At 47.0% G+C, this 25000-nt stretch overlaps 1 protein-coding gene across 12 annotated transcripts in view; it reads right to left on the bottom strand.

The window, feature by feature from the left end:
- The window catches only part of LOC143287757 (basement membrane-specific heparan sulfate proteoglycan core protein-like), a 310798-nt gene that overhangs the window by 251573 nt on the left and 34225 nt on the right, over positions 1–25000 (bottom strand). For all 12 annotated transcript variants that reach the window (XM_076596017.1, XM_076596019.1, XM_076596022.1 and 9 more), the window contains exon 2: positions 8331–8517. In XM_076596017.1, coding sequence (XP_076452132.1) covers positions 8331–8517 — 187 coding nt within the window. The remainder of the gene's footprint in view (positions 1–8330; positions 8518–25000) is intronic.

Raw genomic sequence — 25000 nt, 5'->3', positions numbered from 1 at the left:
GAAGGAACAAAAACAAAACAAAACAACAACAACAAAATCTGCAACTGTGTGAATAATATGTACGATTTGTTCCTTTCCCGAACATCCCCAGATTCGACCTTTTTTTTTTTTTTTTTTCCTTTCTTTTCCATGGACCATTCCACAAATGGGGGAACTTTCTGCCACCGACCGACTTTCACCTTTTATGGGGACAGCACAACGAGCAATCGCCACCACAACTACCCTAACCTTTCCTGCCAGTTTAAAAACGGTGAACGTCCAAATTGGGCCCTGAACAAGCGGAAGGGAGACGGATCTTTGGAAAAAAAAAAAAAAAAAAAGGAAAAAAAATAGTTCCCACAGTCACTCGTGTTCGTGTCGGCTAAAGGTCGGACAGGGCGGGGTACTTTGTGGAGTGATTGTGTCTGTTTTCACGTGTGACATGGTTCCTTCCCACCACTCGACCCTCCCTCCCCACTCTCAACCTCTCTCTCCCTTCCCTGTTCCACCATTTACGTTTTCGGCAGACTCTCTTCGGGATGTTTATGCCGACTGTGGGACCAGCGAAAGCAAACTGCTTCCACGTAAAAAAAACCCATCTGTCTTTATGATGATGACGTTGATATGATTATTTATACAGCACCTATCCTCGGTCCGAGACCAAGCTCTAAGAGCTTTACAAACACGGAGTCATTTACACAACACTGAAGCTGTCTTGACTGACCTTACCTAAACTTACAACAGACCTACAATACAAACTCCACCTTCTTTACCGTAACTTACTACAAACATGTATACACAACAATCTCCTACCCGGAATAAGTGGACAAAACGGCGCAGGTAGCCTCCTCCTTACCATAACTTACCACGTACATACACAAGCATCTCCAACCCCAAAGAAGTGGATAAAACGGCGTAGGTAGCCAGCCTCCATCTTACCATAACTTACCACGTACATACACAAGCATCTCCAACCCCAAAGAAGTGGATAAAACGGCGTAGGTAGCCAGCCTCCATCTTACCATAGCTTACTACGTACATACACAATATCTCCTATCCAACTTCTAACAAGTGGACAAAACGGCATAGCCAGCCTCCTCCTTCCCATAACTTACTATGTACAAACACAACAATCTCCAACCCCAAAGAAGTAGACAAAACGGCGTAGGTAGCCAGTCTCCTTACCATAACTTACTATGTACATACACAACAATCTCCATCCCCAAACAAGTAGACAAAACGGCGTAGGTAGCCAGCCTTCTTCCCATAACTTACTATGTACAAACACAACAATCTCCAACCCCAAAGAAGTAGACAAAACGGCGTAGGTAGCCAGTCTCCTTACCATAACTTACTATGTACATACACAATATCTCCAACTTCGAAGAAGTGGACAAAACAGAATAGCCAGCCTCCTTACCATAACTTACTACGTACATACACAACAATCTCCAACCCCGAACAACTGAACAAACGGCATAGGTAGCCAGCCTCCTCCTTATCATACCTTACCACGTACACACACAAGCATCTCCACCCCCACAGAAGTGGACAAAACGGCGTAGGTAGCCAGCCTCCTTATCACAACTTACTAAGTACTTACACAACAATCTCCACCCCCACAGAAGTGGACAAAACGGCGTAGGTAGCCAGCCAACTTACCATAACTTACATGCTTACACAACAATCTCCAACCCCCAAAAGTGGACAGAACGGCGTAGGTAGCCAGCCTCCTCCTTACCATAACTTACTGCGTCCATACACAACAATCTCCAACCCCAAAGAAGTGGACAAAACGGAGTAGGTAGCCAGCCTCCTTACCATAACTTACTACTTACTACGTACATTCTCAACAATCTCCAACCCCGAACAAAGTGGAAGGGACAAAACGGCGTATAGGTAGCCTCCTCCTCCGTCCAAAAGCCACCCAGGATGAGGGGGACGAAGTGTTAAGTAAGAAGAACCATTAAAGGTCTCAGCTCTGTCACCTTGTCAGATGCTCCACATAGTTGGGAGGCCATGGTCCATGGCCGGCACTTGGGGGAGTCTTAACAAAAAGAGGCGGAGAGAGAACACTACCCCCTGCCCCTGTGAGATAAAGCATGGCCTTTACATCGCGAAAGAAACGAGGCCCATGGATAAAGTCCCCTCATCACTAATTCCCCCTACCCCCCAGTACCCACCTTCACACACACACACACACACCTCAGCCAGGCAGGCAGGCCCGCACGGGCGAAAGGAGGAAAAGATGGAAACTGTCACACTGTCAACCTCAATCTTTCAAGTGGTCAGCCTTCAGGTTCAAGTGGCCAGTGAAGAGGCGGCCATAAAGAGGGTGAGTTTCGTCGTCGTCGTCCCTCCTCACCTCTGGGTGTTACGACACAGACTGGGTTACCGTTATCATTCTCCAACACTACACTACACTACACAGAGGGAGGGAGACACACACACACACAGCTGAGCAATACGGAAGACTGGTTAATGGTGCCTGCAGAGCCATAGAGTAGAGAGAAATGGACTGCTAGTGCTGGTATAGTTCTTCAATTACTGGTCAAGAGTGTTAAAGGAGGCGATGTTGGGGCTTTTGATCGGAGCTAAAGTTTCAGTTTCAGTTTGAAGGAAACGTCCAAGCGTACGGACTAACCCACATACTCCACGCCATGGCGCCACACCACATCCAGATCCCACACCACATCCAGATCCCACACCACATCCAGATCCCACACCACATCCAGATCCCAACACGCTGGTCAGGTCTTGTGCTCCGTGCCTGTACCATCTACAATATACTGTACGGATATTGTATTGTTTTTCTCTTTTTTTGTCACAACAGATTTCTCTGTCTGAAACTCGGGCTGTGCTCCCCAGGGAGAGCGCGTCGCTACACTAAGAGCGCCACCCTTTTTTTGTATTTTTTTCCTGCGTGCAGTTTTATTTGTTTTTCCTATCAAAGTAGATTTTTCTACAGAATTTTGCCAGGGACAATCCTTTAGTTCCCGTGGGTTCTTTTACGTGCGCAAAGTGCATGCTGCACACGGGACCTCGGTTTATCGTCTCATCCGAATGACTAGCGTTCAGACCATCACACAAGGTATAGTGGAGGGGGAGAAAATACCGGCGACTGCGCCGTGATTCGAGCCATCGTGCTCGGATTCTCTCGCTTCCTGGGCGGACGCGTTACCACTAGGCCATCACTCCACGCAACTGGACTCCAAGCCGAACGGAATGGTGGAGCTATCAACGACATCCATCCACTCTCAAGACACACAGTACTTGTTGGCCTAACATGAGTTCAATATCTGAACTGTACGTTCTGAACCAAGAGAATAAGTGAGCCACTGAAAAAAGTTACGGCGAACAGAAGGAGTTTTTATTATACTCCATATTTGGCGATCAGCGCTTGTAGCTTTTAGAGGCATTTGATTGGCTAAGAGCGGACCGGGCAAGTCTTTTCACCGTTAGCCGCGCGAAATTTGGCCAAGCAGAGCAAACCGATAGGCCTTGTTTGCATCAGTTTGACATGGTACAGTATATGACACCAAAATAGACTGTTCGTAAAAATCACGACAACAATGAGACTCCACCTTGTCCCCTTCCCCCAACTGCTTGAAACTTTTTAAAACGAATCACGAAAAACTGTCGCTTAATTCTGAAGACTAATACTTGTGTTAAACAATTCAAACGTGCAGTAACATCGCAGATGGCAGTGCAGAGATTTACACATTTATTCTACCGTCCATAGACGCTAGAATTAGATATTAGTGTCTGTGCACCGTCCTTGCATGAAACAGAACTTGCCTGATTCTGTGGATAAACCAGCACTTGTTCTGAGACTGTTTTACATGACATAACTGCTAACCACTCGATCCTTTCCAACAAAAGAAAATGGATTTTTTAAAGATCTGTTGAAGTTTTCGTGTCTTATAGTCCCGGACTGGTGCTGATTGGGAGCAAAAACACCGGGTGAAGAGTTTGAAACGTGTAAAGAAGATATAATTCGTTCCTTTAATGATGCTGTTTGGTCGGGTTAGACTGCGTTGTTGCTGGGTTGGGTTGGGTTAGATTGTGTTGTGTTGTGTTGTGTTGCTGTGCTGTGTTGAGCTGTGCTTTGCTGTGCCGTGCTGTGTTGTGTTGTGTCGAGTCGAGTTGTGCTGTGCTGTGTTGCGTTGTGTTGTGCTCTGCTGCGCTGTGCTGTGTTGTGCTGTGCCGTGCTGCGATCCGATGTGCTGTGCTGAGTCGTGTTGTGCTGTACCCTATACAGTACTACGCTGTATTGCATTGTACTATATTGTATTAAACTGCACATTACTGTGTTGTATTATACTGCATACTATATCGTCATACCCGACGACCCTGTATAAAATTCGGACATTTTCTCTTTTTCCTTTTTTTTTTTTTTTTGTTTTTGTTTTTGTTTGTTTGTTTGTTTGTAAAACTGGGAACAGCGTGCCGTCGCAATACTGCAGCACCCACTACTTCCCACCAAGGAACACTGGGAAAACGTTCTTCTTCAGCCTCAATAAGGTGAGGTGGGGGAGCAAATCGCTCATGATAATTATAATCATCGTTCCAGACACCATCGGCCCAGGTCCTCCGTCCGTGACCTATGCAGCAGGACCAACAGCAGCTGATAACGTGACGTGCTATCGGAACACATCCTGAGTGCTTTATGAGGAGAGCTCTCTGTACAGACCGTAGTGTGGGTGTGGGTAGGTGCTGGTGTCTGTCCAGACTGTCAGATCATATATACACATATATTGTGCATGTGGAGAGCACACACACATACAGTGATACACACACACGAACACACACACACACACACACACACACACACACACACATTTGGAATGAACGTCCTCTCTGCACAAGATTCAGCGCTATACAAATACTATTATTATTATTATTATTATTACACACACACACCACACACACATACATACAAATATATATATACATATACATACATATATATATATATATATATATATATATATATATATACATACATACATACATACATACATATCTGTGCACACACACACATCTCAATATAATCTTCTCAATGGTGGAATGTTTCTACGCAGTCTCCGGGTTTCTCCAGTCTCTCTGCTGTGGTGTCTATCACCAGAAGCGGGAGTTTCCTATGCTGTTTCAGAGTTCTGCAAATGTGATCGGTGTGTACATCATCAGACCTTTCCTATAAAAATATATGATGATAATCATATGGACATTTACACAGCGCCTGTCCCCCGTCAGAGAACAAGCTCTAAGCACTTTACAAACACGGAATCATCAACACAACAGGCTGCCTATACCTGGGCAGAGCCTACTGGGAGCTGCTACCGGCCGCTCGTCATTCGTTTCAGGTTTCTCACACACACACACACACACACACACACACACGCGCGCGCGCATGCACGCACGCACGAAAGGTGTTTGAGCACTAGCAGGTCTGCACAGAATAATGTGTTGACCAAGGAGATCGCAAAAAAATATTTTCCCGTAGTCCTTAACCAACCAGGCGTGACGGGGATCGAACTCAGGAAACTCAGGCGAGGATCCTGCGCTCTAACCACTTGACCACCGCCATGGGCCACGCGCCTTCTGGCTCAGGGTAGGTTCCAAGTATAACTGGTGTGTATATATCTTCAGGCCTTTTCCACACTGGTTCAGGTTGCTCCAAATCAATTTTTGTTAGTGTCTAACCTTTCCTACACTGGTTCAGGTTGCTCCAAATTTGATTAGTGTCTAACCTTTCCTACACTGGTTCAGGTTGCTCCAAATTTGATTAGTGTCTAACCTTTCCTATACTGGTTCAGGTTGCTCCAAATTTGATTAGTGTCTAACCTTTCCTACACTGGTTCAGGCTGCTCCAAATTTGATTAGTGTCTAACCTTTCCTATACTGGTTCAGGTTGCTCCAAATTTAATTAGTGTCTAACCTTTCCTACACTGGTTCAGGTTGCTCCAAATTTAATTAGTGTCTAACCTTTCCTGTACTGGTTCAGGTTGCTCCACTTTGGATTAGTGTCTAACCTTTCCTATAATGGTTCAGGCTGCTCCAAATTGGATTAGTGCCTAACCTTTCCTATAATGGTTCAGGCTGCTCCAAATTTGATTAGTGTCTAACCTTTCCTATACTGGTTCAGGCTGCTCCAAATTTGATTAGTGTCTAACCTTTCCTATATTGGTTTATGTGGCTCCAAATTTGATTAGTGTCTAACCTTTCCTGCACTGGTTCAGGTTGCTCCAGATTTGATTAGTGTCTAACCTTTCCTACACTGATTCAGGCTGCTCCACATTTGATTAGTGTCTAACCTTTCCTGTACTGATTCAGGCTGCTCCACTTTGGATTAGTGTCTAACCTTTCCTGTACTGGTTCAGGTTGCTCCAAATTGGATTAGTGTCTAACCTTTCCTATAATGGTTCAGCTTGCTCCAAATTTGATTAGTGTCTAACCTTTCCTATACTGGTTCAGCTTGCTCCAAATTTGATTAGTGTCTAACCTTTCCTACACTGGTTCAGCTTGCTCCAAATTTGATTAGTGTCTAACCTTTCCTACACTGGTTCAGCTTGCTCCAAATTTGATTAGTGTCTAACCTTTCCTATACTGGTTCTGGGTGCTCCGAATTGGATTAGTGTCTAACCTTTCCTATACTGGTTCTGGGTGCTCCAAACTGGATAAGTGTCTATGTCACCTGACCTTTCCTGGGTGCTCCAAATTGGATTAGTATCTATGTCACCTGACCTTTCCTATACTGGTTCAGGGTGCCCCAAGTATGACTGGTGCATACCTCACAAGAGGCTTCCCGTACAAGTTAGGGGAGCCTCGTGACTGGTGTGTATACATCGCTACATGTGTGTTACGTTCTCTGTGCTCGCGCGCGTATGTGTGTGTGTGTGTGTGTGTGTGTGTGTGAGCGCGATCGCGTGCGTGCGTGCGTGCGTGTCACTAGATGTGGTGCTACTTTCATAAAAGAAAAAGAAAAGAAAAATACAGATGAGTGTAACAGAGAAATCCCACTCCACTGCAAGCACGTTCAGTGTCATTCACCCACCACTACCGCCACCAACACCGCCACCACCACCACCACCACTACCTCCACCCTGGGATACAGACAGTCAAGCAAACAGACTGAAATCTATCCAAAATAAACAAGTCAAGTTTTTCTTCCCTCCAACTCAGCCACCACCACCACTTACACGCCATGGATAGACAGACACACAGACAGATAGACAGTCAAACAAACAGACTGAAATATGTCCAACATAAACAATTCAGTTCTATTCCCTCCAAGCCACCACCACCACCACCATCATCTGAGAGCCTGTACCTACTCTTCAGGCTTTTCGCCACCACCACCACCACCACCACATACAAACAAAAGATGAGAAAGGGGAAAGGGATATATATAGTATCGGTGCTAGACATTGTATTGTACTGTATTGTATTGTATGACAACAGATTTCTCTGTGTGAATTTCGGGTTGCTCTCTATAGAGAGAGTGCGTCGCTACAGTACAACACGACCTTTTTTTCTTTTTTTTTTTCTTTCTCTCTCTCTTTTTTTTGTCCTGCCTGCAAATGGATTTCCTTTACCAGGGACAACCTTTTTGTCGCCGTGGAGCTTTAACGTGTGCGCAAAATCCATGTTACACACAGAGGTCCTCGGTTTATCGTTTCATCCGAATGACTAGCGTCCAGACCACCACTCAAGGTCTGGATGCATGAAGGTGGAGTAACACTGGTGAGTGCGGCAGGATTCGAAATCCGTGCGCTCAAAATTCTCTCGCTTCCAAAGCAGAAACGTGACCACTAACTGAGACAGCCACCACTCCCCAGTCATGTTCTTGTGAGACTCAGTTCACTCACCCGGGCAGCCAGCCACGCTGGGTATGATGCCAGCTCCATGGTGCCACTCCACTGTGGAGTGATGGCCTACAGGTACAGCGTCCCACCAGGAAAGCGAGAGAATCTGCGCTCACTGATTCGAATCACGGCGCAGTCGCCAGTATTTTCTCCCCCTCCACTAGACCTTGAGTGGTAGTCTGGGCACTAGTCATTCGGATGAAACGATAAACCGAGGTCCCGCATGCAGCATGCACTTAGCGCGCGTAAAAGAACCCACGGCAAAAAAAGGGTTGTCCCTGGCAAAATTCTGTAGAAAAAATCCACTTTGATAAAAAAAAGGAAAAAATACAACAACAACAACAACAAAAATTCAAAGGGTGGCGCTCTCAGTGTAGCGACGCACTCTCCCTGGGGAGAGCAGCCCGAATTTCACACAGAGAAATCTGTTGTGACAAATAATACAATACAATACAATACAATACAGTACAATACAATACTCACCCGGGTAGCCAGGCACAGTGGGTATGATGCCAGGCTCTATGGTGCCACTGCCCTCGTAGTCCTCCCCAGGGGTGGACCCCGCCTCGTCCGCTACCATATCCTCATCGTCCGATAGCACCGGGGGGTCGTCCGCCGCCCTCTTCACCACCTTGATCACATCCGTGTCCTCGAACTCGAAGTCTTTTTCCTGAAACACAACGTTCAAAGGAGAATTTAAGATCCTGCAGATTTTTTTTCCCCTACTGAAATTCACGTCAGCGTAGGAACTGAAGACCCCGAAGTTTTTTTCCTGTAACACAATAACATTAGTAGAGAGAGTTTAAGACACTGAAGATGTGAAGATGTTTTCTACCTGAAATTCACGTCAGCGTAGGAATTCAAGACCCCGAAATTGTTTTTTTATTTTTTTTATGGGGGGGGGGGGGGGGGGGGGGGGGTCCCATAAAATTCACGTCAGTAGGAGAACTCAAGACCCCGAAGTCTTTTTCCTGAAACAAAAATTAATGTCAGTAGGAAAGCTCAAGACCCCAGAATCTTTTTTCCGGAAATTAACGTCAGTAACTGGATCAGAGAACTCAAGACTTCGAAGTCTTTTTTCCTAAAAATAACGTCAACATGAGAACTAAGTTCCCGAAGCCTTTTTTTCCCCTGAAATTAACGTCAGTAAGAGAACTCAAGACCCAGCGTCAGTATGAGAACTAAAGATCCCGAAGTCTTTTTTCCCCTGAAATTAACGTCAGTAAGAGAACTCAAGACCCAGCGTCAGTATGAGAACTATAGATCCCGAAGTCTTTTTTTTCTTCTTCTTCGTCTTCTGAAATTAACGTCAGTGTGAGTACCCAAGACCCCGAAGTCTTTTTCCTGAAACACAAGGTCAACAGAATTAATACCCTGAAGCACACCTGGGGTGCCATTCAGAAACTGGCCTAAAACAAACTAGAGTGGCGGTTCTTGGTTGTTGCTCTGCATGCCAAAGGGCAGCATGATGGGCAGTAAGTAAGTGAGTGCAAATAAGTAAGTTTGTTAGTAAGTACAAGTTAACGGCACGCCGTTTTTCATGATGCAGTGGAAGTAGTCTTGTCGCTTGTTTAGTTAATGCACGGCGACAAGATGCACGCGTGCACCCAGCGTGGAACACGTGTGTGTGTGTGTGTCCATGGATACAAAAACAATAGAGGGCAATACAACACAATGCACAGAAATTAAAACACACACACACACACACACACACACGCACACACACAAGCACAGACACACGCACACACACACACACACACAAGCACAGACACACACACACACACACACACACATATAGAGTAGCAAACCCACACATGCGCGCAAATCCACATGGAAACCAACCCAGAAATGGCAAACAAAACTTTATAAAAAAAAAAATAAAAAACCAACCAACCAAACAAACAAACCAAACAACAACAAAAACCCAACAACTCAAGCATGCAGCACAGCACAGAGAGAGAGAGAGAGAGAGAGAGAGAGAGAGAGGTCAGAATTATCTCCCATGTGGTTTCCATCAGCGGAAGTGTTTGAAATGCCATTTCCAAACCAAGACTGATGGGACGCTAAGACAGGAACGACAACAACACGGCAAGTAGACAGGTTTTCAGCAGCTGCACAGGACGTCTTGTCGGTCTGTGATGAAAAAAGCAGCCTTCTCTTTTAACTCTGTCTGCCTGTTTTGTTTCAATTACACTGTGTCTGTTTATAATACTGCACGTGTCGGCGGACGTGTCACGAGAATACTTGATCTGGTTTTTGAAGCCCCCCATCCCACCCCCACCGCCCCTACCTCCTGTCTGCCTGTCTCTGTCTCCATAACCCACACACTGTTGATATGGATAACGGGATCTTTAACGTGTGCATTTCGATCTTCTGTGTACGCCATGATGTGGTGTGTTCTGTTGACTGCATTACTCCTCAGCAAGCTTTTGGTTGGACGATGATTTCGGTTAAAAAAAAGAAAAAAAGGAAAAAAAAGAAAAAAAAGTAATGAAAGATTTGGTTTTTTTTTAAAGAAAAAAAGATTAATAGAAAAGAAAAACAAAACAAAACAATGGCAGAATCTGTGTTGAGTTCTTTGTCGTTCGTCAGATTGGAAACAATACAGTGGACCATTCGTCTAGGTAGGTAGTTATAACCAAACATAATTTTAACACTGAAACCGTTCTCTCTCTCTCTCTCTCTCTCTCTGTGTGTGTGTGTGTGTGTGTGTGTGTGTGTGTGTGTGTGAGAGAGAGAGAGAGAGAGAGAGAGGGGGGGGGGGGCTTTACACATTAACTGAATATAAATTATATACCAATCAGTTTAGTCATTAACCAAAATGACATTCCGTTATCTTGGTTATCATGAAATGTCGATTCGGTTAATATGAATGGTTGTACTTCGAACACTATTTCTATCCCCACCGTGGAACACAGCTTCAATTTTCGATACAAGATCATCCCCTATCGGCCTATTTGTCTGCACACATACATATACATACATTTGTGTGTGTGTGTGTGTGTGTGTGTGTGTGTGTGTGTGTGTGTGTGTGTGTGTGTGTGTGTTGTTTTCATTTCTTTTTTCAAGAAAGAGAGCTGAGAGACAGAGAGAGCACAGAGAGAGAGAAAGAGAAAAGGAGAGAGAGAGAGAGAAAAGGAGAGAGAGAGAGAGAGAGAAAAGGAGAGAGAGAGAGAAAAGGAGAGAGAGATAGTGGGGGGCGTGGCAGATGATGCCAGAGAGGAGTGCATGATGTGTGAAGTGTACTGAAAGGGGCGGAGGTGGGGGAATGGGGGGGGGGCAGTCTTGTTCAACGAGGAAAAAAAAAGAAAGAAAAGAAAGAAAGAAAGAAAAGACCGAAGGACTGGAATGTCTTGAAGACCACAACAGAAGGCAGCAGCACCCTCCCCTACTAAACTCCATCCCCACCCCCCCACCCCCCCAACCCCCACTCAAACCACCCATCTTCTCTCCCTCAATAACCCACACCTTCCACTGTTACCCCCGTCCCTCCTCCTCCCTCCTCCACTCCACATCCTGGTCATTGCTCTTCCTCATCCCCCCGTCTCCCCACCCCCAGCACACACACACCCCGCCCGGCCCCCTCTCCTTTAACTGAAATGCCGGAGCCAACTTTAAACTCCCTGTTCTGGCGGCACTTAGTTAAGATATTATTACGTGTGTGTGTGTGTGTGTGTGTGTGTGTGTGTGTCTGTCTGTGTTTGTGTAAGTGCGCGTGTAGGGGGAGGGGGTGGAGGTGGGAGGCGGGAGGGAGAGAGAGTGTGTGTGTGTGTGCATGCGTGTGTGTATGTCTGTGTGTATGAGGGAGGGAAAGAGAGAGAGAGAGAGGGGAAGGAAGTGCGAGAAGAGATGGAGGGAGGGATAGAGAAAGAGAGGAGAGAGAGAGAAAGAGGGAGGGAGAGAGAGAGGAACTCCCCCCCCACACACACACACACAGACACAGAAAGAATTTTCTCCCTGGCTGCTTCCCGCCAGCTTCCATGTCAGCAAAATCAAACTTTCCACACACCGCCAGTCGTTCGCCTGGTTAACTTCTCCCCGCAACCACGACAACGATAAGAATCACGTCACCACCACCACAGCATCTTTATACCGCGAACTGCACAAACTGAACTTGGCCTGCCTGTTGGCACGGTACCAGACCTCAGGTGGGGGGGGGGGGGGGGGGGGCTGAGGGGGGGGGGGAGAGGATAGGGTTGGGAGGGAGGAGGGAGAGGGATAAGAGACCTGCTGGGGGAGGAAGCGGCGGGGCAGGGAGGGATGCTGGGAGGTGAGGAGGTGTGCGTGTGTGTAGGGGGGCGGAGGTGGGGGTGGGGTGGGGTATGTTCTGAGTGATGCCAATTCAGCTGGAATCCACCTGGTGTGGCGCTTTCCGCTAAACGCTAATGCACGGGAGGAAGCTCTCTCTCCTCTCTCTCTCTCTCTCTCTAACACACACACACACACACACATACACACACACACACGCTCGCGCGCACACACACACACACACACACCATCAAAATGTTGATGAAAACAACAACAATAAAGCATTTACAGACCCCCCCCCCCCAACCCCCCATCTCCCCTCTTTTCATCAATATTCATTTTGCACCTTGCTCTAAGAATGTTATCACTAATTACCATCACAGAAAAAGTGTACCTGCTACCTTTTTTTTTTTTTCTTTTCTTTTTATCCTTTTTAAAAAAAAAACAAAAAAACGATCGTGGACAATCCTCATGTATTTCTTTGTTTTCAATAATGGTCCATCGCTTCATTTTACAACATCGACAGGAAATGAAGGGTAAAAACACACTTCACTTTTCCGTCCGGCTTCCTAATGAGCAAAATAATGATTAAAAAAAAAAAAAAAACGTCTTTTACACAGCTCAGACACTTGAAAGGCAACTCCCATTCCCCCATTCTCACCTCCACACCGACTATCCGCCATGTTCGCCCGCGTGACGTATGAAGCTCTTACACAATATCCATGCATAGTGAAGCCATCAGAAACGTTCTTCTTTCCCTGCACTGCACTGCAATGGCTTGGGCAGTTCATGGATATGTAGGGGATACAACCATGGGTAGTATACCTACCGGTACTTGATTGATTTATATGGATACTTATATAGCGCCTATCCTCGGTCAGAGACCAAGCTCTAAGCGCTTTACAAACACGGGGTCATTTGCACAACAGGCTGCCTACCTGGGTAGAGCCGACTGACGGCTGCCACTGAGCGCTCATCATTCGTTTCCTGTGTCATTCATCAGATTTCATGCACGTACACATACATGCTCAGACAGACATGTAACATATTACGTTCATGACCGTTTTATTTTGTTTATTTACCCCGCCATATAGGCAGCCATAGTCCGTTTTCGAGGGTGTGCATGCTGAGTATGTTCTTGTTTCCATAACCCACCGAACACTGACATGTGTTACAGGATCTTTAAAGTGCGTATTTGATCTTCTGCGTGCGTATACCATCGAGCTAACAGTACCCATTCAGCTCAGTGGCGTATACACACGAAGGTGGTTCAGGCACTAGCAGGTCTGCACAAATGCTGAACTGGGAGATCGGAAAAATCTCCACCCTTTACCCACCATGCGCCGTCACCGAGATTCGAACCCGGGACCCTCAGATTGAAGTCCAACGCTTTAACCATTCAGTTGTTGCGCCCGTCATATTACGGTCACTGTCTCTTCCTTCATTCAGCTCTGCGACACGCTGATGTGTGTTGGCTGCTTCCTTGATTGTTTCTTCGTGTGCTTTGTGTGCGTTTTCCAGCGCGTGTGTAGAAAACATGCATGAGTGTGTGTGTGTGTGTGTGTGTGTGTGTGTGTGTGTGTGTGTGTGTGTGTGTTTGTGTTATTACAAGTGTGTGTGCTCAGGTGTGAGTGCTGCTGCTTTCAAAGTAAGCAACGCGTTGCACCAGTTCCACCAACACACACACTACAGGTAATGTGCTACAAACTTTATACCAACTCAGCTTTCTAACTTTATCATTATCACCTCCCACCCACCACCACCACCACCACCACCCCCCATTCATCTATCAAGCTTTATGCAACCCATCCCCACTCGCTCCCCCCCCCCCGCCCCCCGCTCCCCCTCCCAGCCTCCACCACCCCCCCCCCCCCTGGCAGACCCTGCTTATCTCTTCTGTGGCGTCAGCCACGTAATCCAAACATCCGACTATCTAAGGGGCGACCTCATTCATGTGCTTAGCGTTTCAACGGGGCCATAGGCTTGTTGGCAGTACAGGCTGGGTTGGCAATGATGATTCCATCTGATCCTTCTGATGTCAGTCTCAGTTCTGCTGGGAGAAGGTCCGGTTCGCCTATTCACTTCCCCTTTCGCCTATCCTTTGATCGCGGCATGACGTTACGTGGCGCGATGGCGTCTTGGGAGAGTTTTCGAGTCCTGTTTGTTTCGCCGACTGCACTGCACGTCGTTCCCGTTCAGCCTCTCTCTCTCTCTGTGTCTGTCTGTCCGTCTGTCTGTTTCTCTGTCCATATCTCCACACCTCCCTATCTCTTGTTTTCTAAACTCACAGAGAGAGAGAGAGAGAGAGAGAGAGAGAGAGAGAGAGAGAGAGAGAGAGAGCAAGTTCAACTGAGCGTATCAATAGGCGAACTGGGAACTGGGAATAATAAGCGAATGGAAATCACCACTTTTGTGATAAGCGAACTGGCAGTACATGGCAAATCGGGATGACATCGTCCCTGGGACCACACAGCACAGAACTACACCCTCTGAACATTGCTACAAGCAAGATGTCTTCTTGTTCTCCTGTTTTCCCCCTAACCCACTTAGACTTGTGATCCTCTCTTAGGAGGCAGGCAGATTATCCCTGCAACATTAATGCCCTCCATGTTCAAGGCGACAGAATGGTTGAGAAGGAGTAGGAGGAGGAGGAGGAGGAAGGAGAAGAAGAAGAAAAAGGAGGAGAAGAAGAAGAAAAGGCGGAGGAGAAGATGAAGAAGAAGAAGGAGGAGGAGGAGAAGAAGAGGAGGATGAGAAGAAGAAGAAGAAGAAGAAGAGAAGAAGGAGGAGGAGGAGAAGAGAAGGAGGAGGAGGAGGAGAAGAAGAAGAAGACAGAACAAGAAAGATACTCCGGTGTCAGAGTGGAGAGAAGGAGGCACATCCACCCACCCACTGACCTGCACTACTTATACCACTTATCTCAGTGAGCACATCGCGTGTTAGAGATGGGTTGTTTATCAGCCTCCGTGTCACTCTGGCACCACCACCACCATCACCACTACCACCACCACACCGCAACCCCCTTACCTCTAATCAGTCAGCCTGAACATCCCTCTCCCCAATACAACACCCCCCCCCCCCCCCGCCATCCCTCCAACCCCACCCCCCATCCCACCTATCTATCTGCTTGACGCGGACAGAGCAGCCCTGTGTGGACAATTGTGGCTCATTGTTCCACGAATCAATGGATAAAGAGTATCCGGCTGCACAAAAAGTTCCCCTGTTGAAATGAAAAATATTTTCTCTTTCCTGTCTGTGGTTTTGTGAAGAATAATAGAACACAAACTCTCTGTTTCTTTTGTATCTCTTAATTTCTCTCTCCCTTTCCTCTTCTACCCTCCCTCTCTCTCTCTCTCTCTCCATCAGAGCTGAAAAAACAAACAAACCCACGATCAATTCAAACGGCTGCAACAGCCACTTCAATAACTATCGCTAACCGTTTTGGAAAGATGAGCGGTTGGAATTATCACCCACTCCCCTCCCCCCTCATTCCCCTCCCTTTCTCTCCGCAGAGAGAGAGGAAGGTGGCAGAATGGTTGAGACGCTCAGACCTCTGCTAACACAGAGAGTCCGGGAGGGTGTGGGTTCTAATCCCGCTCTCGCCCTTTCTCCCAAGTTTGACTGGAAAATCAAACTGAGCGTCTGGTCTTTCGGATGAGACGATAAACCGAGGTCTCCTGTATGCAGCACGCACTTGGCGCACTGAAAAAGAACCCATGGCAACAAAAGCGTTGCGTTGTCCTCGGACAAAATGACGTGAAAAAAAAAAAAGAACTCCACTCTGACAGGTACACAAAATATTATAAGCATGCACTCAAGGCCTGACTAAGCACGGTGGGTTATGCTGCTGTCAGGTATCTAGCAGTTGTGGTGCAGTGTATTGATTGACGCCTCCTTGAAGAAAGTGAAATTGAAATCACTTTCTTTCTCTTCCTTCGTCCTCCCACTCCCCACCCCCTCCCCTCTCTCCTCATTCTCTGTCTCTGTCTGTCTGTCTGTCTGTCTGTCTCTCTCTCTCTCTCCTCTCTCTCTATCACCCACCCTTAACCTCTTTATCTCCCTTCCTCCTTCCCTCCACCCCCTCTCTCTCCTTTCCCTCCCTCCCCATCTCTTTCCCTCTCTCCCCCCCTCTCTATCTCCCTCTCTCCCTTTCTCCCACCCTCTGTCCACTCTCCCTCACCCCCCCTATCTCTCTCTCTCTCTTCATCTTCTCCCCCTCTCTCTCCCACCCTCTCTCACTTCTCAGTCTCACCATCCTCCTATATCTATTTCTCGCTCTCTTTCTCTCCAGCCCTTTCTCTCACTTCTCTCTCCCTCCCATACCCCCTCCCCTTTCCTTCTCTCCCCCCCTCTCTCTCTCTTCTCCCCCCCTCTCTCTCCCACCCTCTCTCACTTCTCAGTCTCACCATCCTCCTATATCTATTTCTCGCTCTCTTTCTCTCCAGCCCTTTCTCTCACTTCTCTCTCCCTGCCATACCCCCTCCCCTTTCCTTCTCTCCCCCCCCCCCCATCCCCTCCTCCCCTCCCTCTTCCCTCGCCTGTATTGTGAATGACAGTGACGTCACGGTGCGGTGTGACGGGACGTGTGAATCGGGTTGCCTGGATTGTTGTCAATGAATATTTTTGACATGATTTGCTAGCACGTCACCTTAAAAAACAAAAAAAACAAAAACAAAGAAAAAAGGAGAAAAATCCACTTCGATAGCAAAAAAAACAAACAAAAAAAACTGTACGCATGAAAAAATACCAAAAAGAAGGGTGGCGCTGTAGTGTAGCGACGCACTCTCCCTGGGGAGAGCAGCCCGAATTTCACACAGAGAAATCTGTTGTGATAAAAAGAGAAATACAATACAATACAATACAATACAAAAGAAGGGGTGTTAATGTTCCATACCCTTGACATACATTGGAAGGGCAATTATAAAGGACATGATTATTCATACTGTAGCGGTAGTAGTAGTAGCAGCAGGAGGAGGAAGAGGAGGAGGAGGAGAGGAGGAAGAGGAGCAGCAGCAGGTCTGTATTATTATTAATCATAACGGTTTTGTTTTTTTCAGACATGTAATATAATTTACAGAAGATAAATAGACAGAGACACAGAGAGAGAGACAGAGAGAGGGAGAGACAGAGAGAGACTGTGTGTGTGTGTGTGTGTGTGTGTGTGTGTGTGTGTGTGTGCGAGCGTACGTACGCGCATGCGTGCATGACAGTGAGTGTGTGTGTCTACGACACTAATTTTCCTCAACGGAACAGTCAGTGTCTGACGAAGGATGTGACGAATAATCAAAAATCTAAATAACCATGTTCATACTTTTCATTTTCTGTCAAGAAAAGCGAGAGGTGGGGGGTCGGGGGGGGGCTGGAAGCACCCCGCTCTCTCTCTCTCTGCCTGTCTGTCTGTCTGTCTCTCTCTCTCTCTCTCTCTCTCTCACTCACACACACACTCTCTCTCCCTCCCTCTCCCTCACACACACACACACACACATACAAACACATACACACACACACTCTCTCTCTCTGTCTGTCTCTCTCTCTCTCACTCACACACACACTCTCTCTCCCTCTCTCTCCCTCCCTCTCCCTCACATATACACACACACATACAAACACACACACACATACAAACACACACACACATACTCTCTCTCTGTCTGTCTGTCTGTCTGTCTGTCTCTCACACACACACACACACACACACACACACACACACACACACTCTCCCCCTCTCTCCCTCCCTCTATCTCACATATACACACACACATACAAACACACACACACACACTCTCTCTCTCTCTCTCTCTCTCTCAGTCTGTCTCTCTCTCTCTCTCTCTCCCTCTCCCTCACACACACACACACACACACACACACACACACACACTCTCTCTCTCTCTCTCTCCCTCCCCTTCCTCCTCTAGTTCGCAATGCACCGTCAATGTTTTCGGAGATGAAAGAGACACCGTGTGTGTAACAACAAGTTGAACAAGTTGAGCGACTGGACTGCCAAAGTGTTAAAACGGGTCCCCTCCCTTTACCTCGCCTTACCTTACCTTACCTCCCCTGACTGTGAAGATGTCAATGCCTCCTTACCTCCCTCCATCACCATCCCTCCTTCCTTCCTTTCTCCCCCAACCCCACCTTTCCATTTCTTTCCACTCACTTCTCTTCACCAAACAAAGAGAGTAGATGGGGCGGGGGGTGGGGGGCTTTAAGGGCAGACCACCTTGGTGTTGTCCACTCACTCAGTACAGACTGGATTCACTGCACTCACCGCTGGCTCCACCAGTGGAGTGTAAGTCAGCCACTGAAGACGACTGGGGGAAAGGAATTCACAAATAGGAACAGGAAAAAAGGAATGTCCAGCTCCGCTTTTATTCACACGCATGCATGCATGCACGCACGAACGAACGCACATACACACACAAACCAACCAACCACACACACACACACACAAACACGCATACACGCGCGCGCGCGTACTCACTCAAAACAACCACCCTCGTACACACCAACAAACATACGCACATACACACTCATACGCAAGCACATACGCACAGACAAATTAATAAGTATAAAACACACTTTCACATACGCGCGCGCACACTGATGACCAGAAAGACAGATAGAAATAAAAGATCATACCAACGATTGCTTCATTTTCAAAGTGCGTATGTTTTCTTCAGTTTAACGTCTATTAACTATAAGTGTTTTTAGACGGAAAGGAGTAAAGTAGTGTATAAAGGAAAGGGAATGCATGTGAATATTAGTGTAAAAATTTTTTTAAAAAAGTACGTATGTGTATGTGTGCTTGTGCACAAGTATGCTGTGTGTGTGTGTGTGTGTGTGTGTGTGTGTGTGTGTGTGTGTGTGTGTGCGTGTGTGTGTGTATGTACGCGCGCGCACGCGTGTGTGTGCGTGCGTGCGCGCGCTTGTGGGTGCGTGTGAGTGTGGGTGTCTTTGTCCTGTGTGTGCTTTTTTTTTATTACAAAAAGAAAACATCCAAATAACAGGCCTATCGCGCTGTACTTAACTCCAAATTACTGCTCACCAGCAGGGGGTGGGGGAAGATTTGGGTGGTGAGAGGGAGTGGGGCAGAAGGAGAGAGAGAGAGGCAGCAGAGAGAGGGGGAAGGCGAGAGATGGGGAGGGTGGAAGGAGGGCAAGGACCAAGAGATGGAAGGAGGTTGATGAACCGCCGAGCAGGTGTGCTGGAATGATAATGGAAGGCTGACGGTCCACAGGGATTAATGGAGGGACAGGGGCGAGGGGGGCGGGGAATAGTTCTTTCACTTAGTTGTCTGTCTGTGTCTGTCTGTCAGCCTATCCAAGGAACATTCCTAATGTTGAAGGAATATCTTTCGGCCAAAATTTGGCATCACTATCGTCAATAAACCTTTAGGATCATCATCATCATCATCATCATCATCAGTTTATTTACATTGCGCCTGATCAAAAAAATTGTGCTCCAAGCGCTTTACAATTACAATAGTTCCATTAACAAGAAAGAAAAAAAAACCACTATATAAACGTAGGGCCATCATCATTTACTTACTTAATGACCCTGTTTTCTTCCACTTCAGACACACCTACATCTCCTCCCAAAGACACCACTCCTACAGTAACCTGTGATTTCCCACTCCAGACACACACCAGTTCAAACTTATCAAAAACTCCTCCCCTCTGTCTCCTCATCACCTGTTGTGTCCTCTTCCACCGGTGGTTCTGTCTGCGACCTGACTGTGTCAGTGACTGACACAAGCTTACAGCTGGGCCGACAGCAAGGTGAGAGCTGACTGACCAACGGTTACCCCCCGCTGCAATGGGAAATAACTTACCGGTCACTTGGTATTTGTATTTTGTATTTGTATTTCTTTTTATCACAACAGATTTCTCTGTGTGAAATTCGAGCTGCTCTCCCCAGGGAGAGCGCGTCGCTACAATACAGCACCATCTTTTTTCTTCTTCTTTTTTTATATATATTTCTTCCTGTGTGCAGTTTCATTTGTTCTTCCTATCGAAGTGGATTTTTCTACAGAATTTTGCCAGGAACAACCCTTTTGTTGCCGTGGGTTCTTTTACGTGCGCTAAGTGCATGGTGCACACGGGACCTCGGTTTATCGTTTCATCCGAATGACTAGCGTCCAGACCACCACTCAAGGTCTTGTGGAGGGGGAGAAAATATCGGCAGCTGAGCTGTGATTCCAACCAGCCCGCTCAGATTCTCTCGCTACCTATGCAGACGCGTTACCTCTAGGCCATCACTCCACTTGGTCACAAGTAAAGGATCATGACTAGATGTTAAGATTGCTTTGGCTCTTGGTGCTGCAGCCTTGGCGGATAGTTGGCCTTTGGGGACCGTCCCAACGCTGACTGCCCTAAAGCCCTCTTGGCCGAGAGAGTGGGTGTGTAATTTGAGCGAGACACTCTCCACTAGAATCAAATTTCTGGCCCAGATTTAAACGGGATACCAGTTGCCTCCGCTGCTGTTCTGATGGTCATGGTCGGACGGACACGACTATCTAAAATTCTCTTCCACCCCAGACAGACGCACACCAATACAAGCTCCCCCCCCACCCACCCCCCAACCCCCTGTCTCCTCCTTACAACCCTATCCCTCCACGTCTTCAATCCCCCACCCCTACTCACCCCTCTTTCCTTCCTCCCCAACCCACTATGTTCTCCAGACAGCGTATCATCAGTCAACACGCGGACCTGACTGTATCAAAGACACTTGGTTACTAACCCGGTCAACCCCCACCCCCACACCCCCATCCCTCAAATCCCGATCCCCGCATATCTCCTGTCTCCCCTTCACCATGGCGCGGTGGTCGAGTGGTTAAAAGCGTTGGATTCTTACCCGAGTTTCTCATAGGTTCGAGACCCGGTTTCCCGTGCACCTGCTGGGTTAGAGGTGCAGATGTTCCGATCTCCCAGGTCAACAAATGTGCATACCTGCTAGTGTCTGAACCTCTTCTGTTTGTTTCCGCATGTAAAAGATGTAATACCTAGCTTGATGGCCGTGCTTCATGTCAGCGTTCGGCGGGTTATAAAAACAAGAATGTACCCAGCATGCACCCCCCCCCACCCCCCAAAAAGAAAAGGAGTATGGCTGACTGTGTGGCGGGGTAATAAACAAACGGTCATACAGGTAAAAAGGTATTCATATCTGTGTGAGTGTGTCTGTGTGCGTGACGGAAACCTGACTGATTAACACAGGAAACGAATGACGAGCGTCCAAAGGCAGCTAACTCTCAGTCGTTGGCTCTGCCCAGGAAGGCAGTCTGTTGCGGTCAGAGACTGCTCTCACCGAGGATAAGCGATATATATATATATATATATATATATATATATATATATATATATATATATATGTGTGTGTGTGTGTGTGTGTGTGTGTGTGTGTGTGTGCAGTCATAAAGTACCCATATCTTCATTATCACCATGCTGAGTAATTAGCGTGCCGCCAGATACCAACCAGCGAGTGATCCGGATCCTCTGTATATCGTGAAAGTATGTGGGGGTGGAGGGGGCTGCGAGGTGTGGTGGGGTGGTATTTATAACAAGGTTCATACAGGTTTTTAATCACAAAACTTTAATCAAAACCTCAAAGGCAGAAAAAATGTACGACTAACGTTGTCGGGAACCCGGATGAAAGTACAGTAATTTTGGAGTGAGTTCGGCCTGTGCCTCATGAAACGTCGTCTGCAACACATAACTTCGGTCGGAAAGACCCTCCTGGGATCGTCAGTATTTTGTATCAGCATCATTTCCCTTCAAACTGAAGTTCAGGCGGTGCATTTCGCTGCTGTGCTTGATTAATTAATAAAATACGGAACTGCTGATTCTTTTTTGTTGTTTCTTTCAGCACAGACGATGAAGTTTTTAAAAATCTTTTTAGAACTTGGGTAATTTTTCATTGGCTTTAAAATGGCAAGTGATTCTTTTTCACATTTTAAAACATTTTCTTTAAAACCTGTATGAATCCTCCATTAGTTTCGATGAGTCTGTCGTTGGTTACCACACACGCCCCTTTTTTTTCTTTTTTTTTTTTAAACAGACGGAGTCCAAAATTTGGACTGTTCAGCGAGTACTTGTGCAAGCAACTGGGATTCTGTGCGGCAGGTCATTTTGTCAGGGTGGATCTGTGGCATCGAACGAGAATGACAGCTGACTGGAGGAAATCGGTAAATGACGAAGGTATTTAAACCTACTGTCGCTGACAGCTGTGAGGAAGATTGATTAATGCACACACAGTGGTTCTGGGTTGATCTTGGCAGCTGAAAGCTCGATCTACGTTGAAGGAAAGATTGCGAGATGGAACCTGAACTTGGGCAATATTCTTCTTCTTGTTGTTTTTTGTTGGTAGTGTTATTGTTATCGTCGTTGCTGTTGTTTGTTGTTGGTGTTGTTATTGTTGATGCTGTTGATGCTGTTGATGCTGCTGTTGCTGTGGCTGTTGTTTTCGGCAATGTCTCTTGGTGTGGATTGAAAAAAACAACAACAAAAACCTGACCTGCTTTATTTCATTTCTGGTCGACTTCTGTGAAGGAAGGCTGTGTGTGTGAGGAGGGGGGGAGTGGGGGGAGGGTGTCCAGTAAGTTTTGAAGTTGATTAATCATTGTGTTTTATAAGTTTTAAAGTTGATTAATCATTCATATTTGAAAATGACTGAATATTCATGTCAGGAGACGATTACTAAATCAATTATTCGAAGTCTTGAGCTCCCACTGCAGTCTCTGACCATGCTTGCCATATAATAGATGTTGCCCCTCTTAACCTTGGACGGGTCGTGTCCTTTACAGCGGGTACTAAGGTAGGTACCCAGCTACGCTACTCCCTGTTTCTTCCACCCCTTTCTCCTCTACTCCTCCTACCCCAGTTTAAGTCAAGCTGTGGACTAACCCTTCCTGCGGTCTTTCAGTCCCTGCTCTCATGTTTGCCCACAGATTAAAGTCAGCGCCGGAGCGCAAACATCGGCTGGCAACCGGCTGGGTAAGGGGGGGGGGGGGGGGGGGATGTTAACTGTGTCTCCGTGACGTCAGAAAGGGGCTGTGACTTACCTCTTTGATTTGGTAAGAACTCGTAGGTCTTTCAGAGACAGCCGGCCTGAAACTACGAAGATCGGATGGTGGGGTTGCTTAAAAAAAAAAAAAAATCTCCGGACGTGAACAAGGTTCCACCCCTTTGTCTGTCTGTCTGTCTGTCTGTCTCTTCCACTATTGTACTTACTGGCAAACGAATTCAAGACATGGGACACACACACACACACACACACACACACACACACACACACACACACACATACACACACACACACACACACACACACACACACACACACACATATATATATATATATATATATATATATATATATATATATATATATATATATATATATATATATATATAAGCAATTCAGCACACTCAACTCCGAAAAAAAATCGACATCAATTCAGGTTAAGATGAAGTTTGAACCTACGACCACTCCATGCCCTCGAAGCAAACTGACAACAGCGGGTGGTGCACTGACACGAAGGCCTGGACCTCTGGACTGCTGGGGTGAGTGACACACCGTGACACTGAACCAACAACCTCTGGTATGCATGGTCTGACACCCCAACCACTGAGCCCCCGCGGGAAGCGCTAATCGTGTGGAGATGAACAGTGTCTGACCTGTCAATCCCATGTTCCCCACCCGTATCTGTCTGTGTCTGTGGCCTGTCTGTGTGCGTCTGTGTCTGTGGCCTGTCTGTGTGTGTCTGTGGCCTGTCTGTGTGTGTCTGTGTCTGTGGCCTGTCTGTGTGTGTGTGTGTGTGTGTGTGTGTGTGTGTCTGTGTCTGTGTCTGTGGCCTGTCTGTGTGCGTCTGTGTCTGTGGCCTGTCTGTGTGTGTCTGTGGCCTGTCTGTGTGTGTCTGTGTCTGTGACCTGTCTGTGTGCGTCTGTGTCTGTGGCCTGTCTGTGTCTGTGGCCTGTCTGTGTATGTGTGTGTCTATGGCCTATCTGTATGTGTCTGTGTCTGTGGCCTGTCTGTATGTGTCTGTGTCTGTGGCCTGTCTGTATGTATCTGTGTCCTCTGTGTGTGTGTGTGTGTGTGTGTGTGTGTGTGTGTGTGTGTGTGTGTGTGTGTCTGTGGCCTGTCTGAGTCTGTGTGTGAGTGTTGTTTGTCTGTGGTCGGTGTTCGCGTCTTGTGTGTGTGTGTGTGTGTGTGTGTGTGATTTGTTTGTGTGTCTGTGTTCTGTATGTCTGTGGTCTGTCTGTGTGTCTGTCTGTCTGTGACCCAGACTGTAGTATGTTTGTGTCTGTCTGTGGTGTCTGTCTGTATGTTTCTCTCCGTGTCTGTCTGTCTGTCAATCTGTATGTGGTCTGTCTGTGTCTGCCTGTGGTCTTTCTATGTCTGTGGTCTGTGTCTGCCTGTGGTCTGTCTATGTCTCTCTGTGGTCTGTCTATGTCTCTCTGTGGTCTGTCTATGTCTCTCTGTGGTCTGTCTGTGTCTGTGTCTCTCTGTGGTCTGTCTGTGTCTCTCTGTGGTCTGTCTATGTCTCTCTGTGGTCTGTCTGTGTCTGTGTCTCTCTGTGGTCTGTCTATGTCTCTCTGTGGTCTGTCTGTGTCTGTGTCTCTCTGTGGTCTGTCTGTGTCTGTGTCTCTCTGTGGTCTGTCTATGTCTGTGTCTCTCTGTGGTCTGTCTATGTCTCTCTGTGGTCTGTCTGTGTCTGTGTCTCTCTGTGGTCTGTCTATGTCTCTCTGTGGTCTGTCTGTGTCTCTCTGTGGTCTGTCTATGTCTGTGTCTCTCTGTGGTCTGTCTATGTCTGTGGTCTGTCTATGTCTGTGTCTCTCTGTGGTCTGTCTATGTCTGTGTCTCTCTGTGGTCTGTCTATGTCTCTCTGTGGTCTGTCTATGTCTGTGTCT

The sequence above is a fragment of the Babylonia areolata genome, chromosome 11 (assembly GCF_041734735.1).
Source record: "Babylonia areolata isolate BAREFJ2019XMU chromosome 11, ASM4173473v1, whole genome shotgun sequence".
Classification (NCBI taxonomy): domain Eukaryota; kingdom Metazoa; phylum Mollusca; class Gastropoda; order Neogastropoda; family Buccinidae; genus Babylonia; species Babylonia areolata.
Note: the sequence above shows the minus strand (reverse complement) of the source record. Positions and strands in the feature narration are given on the sequence as shown.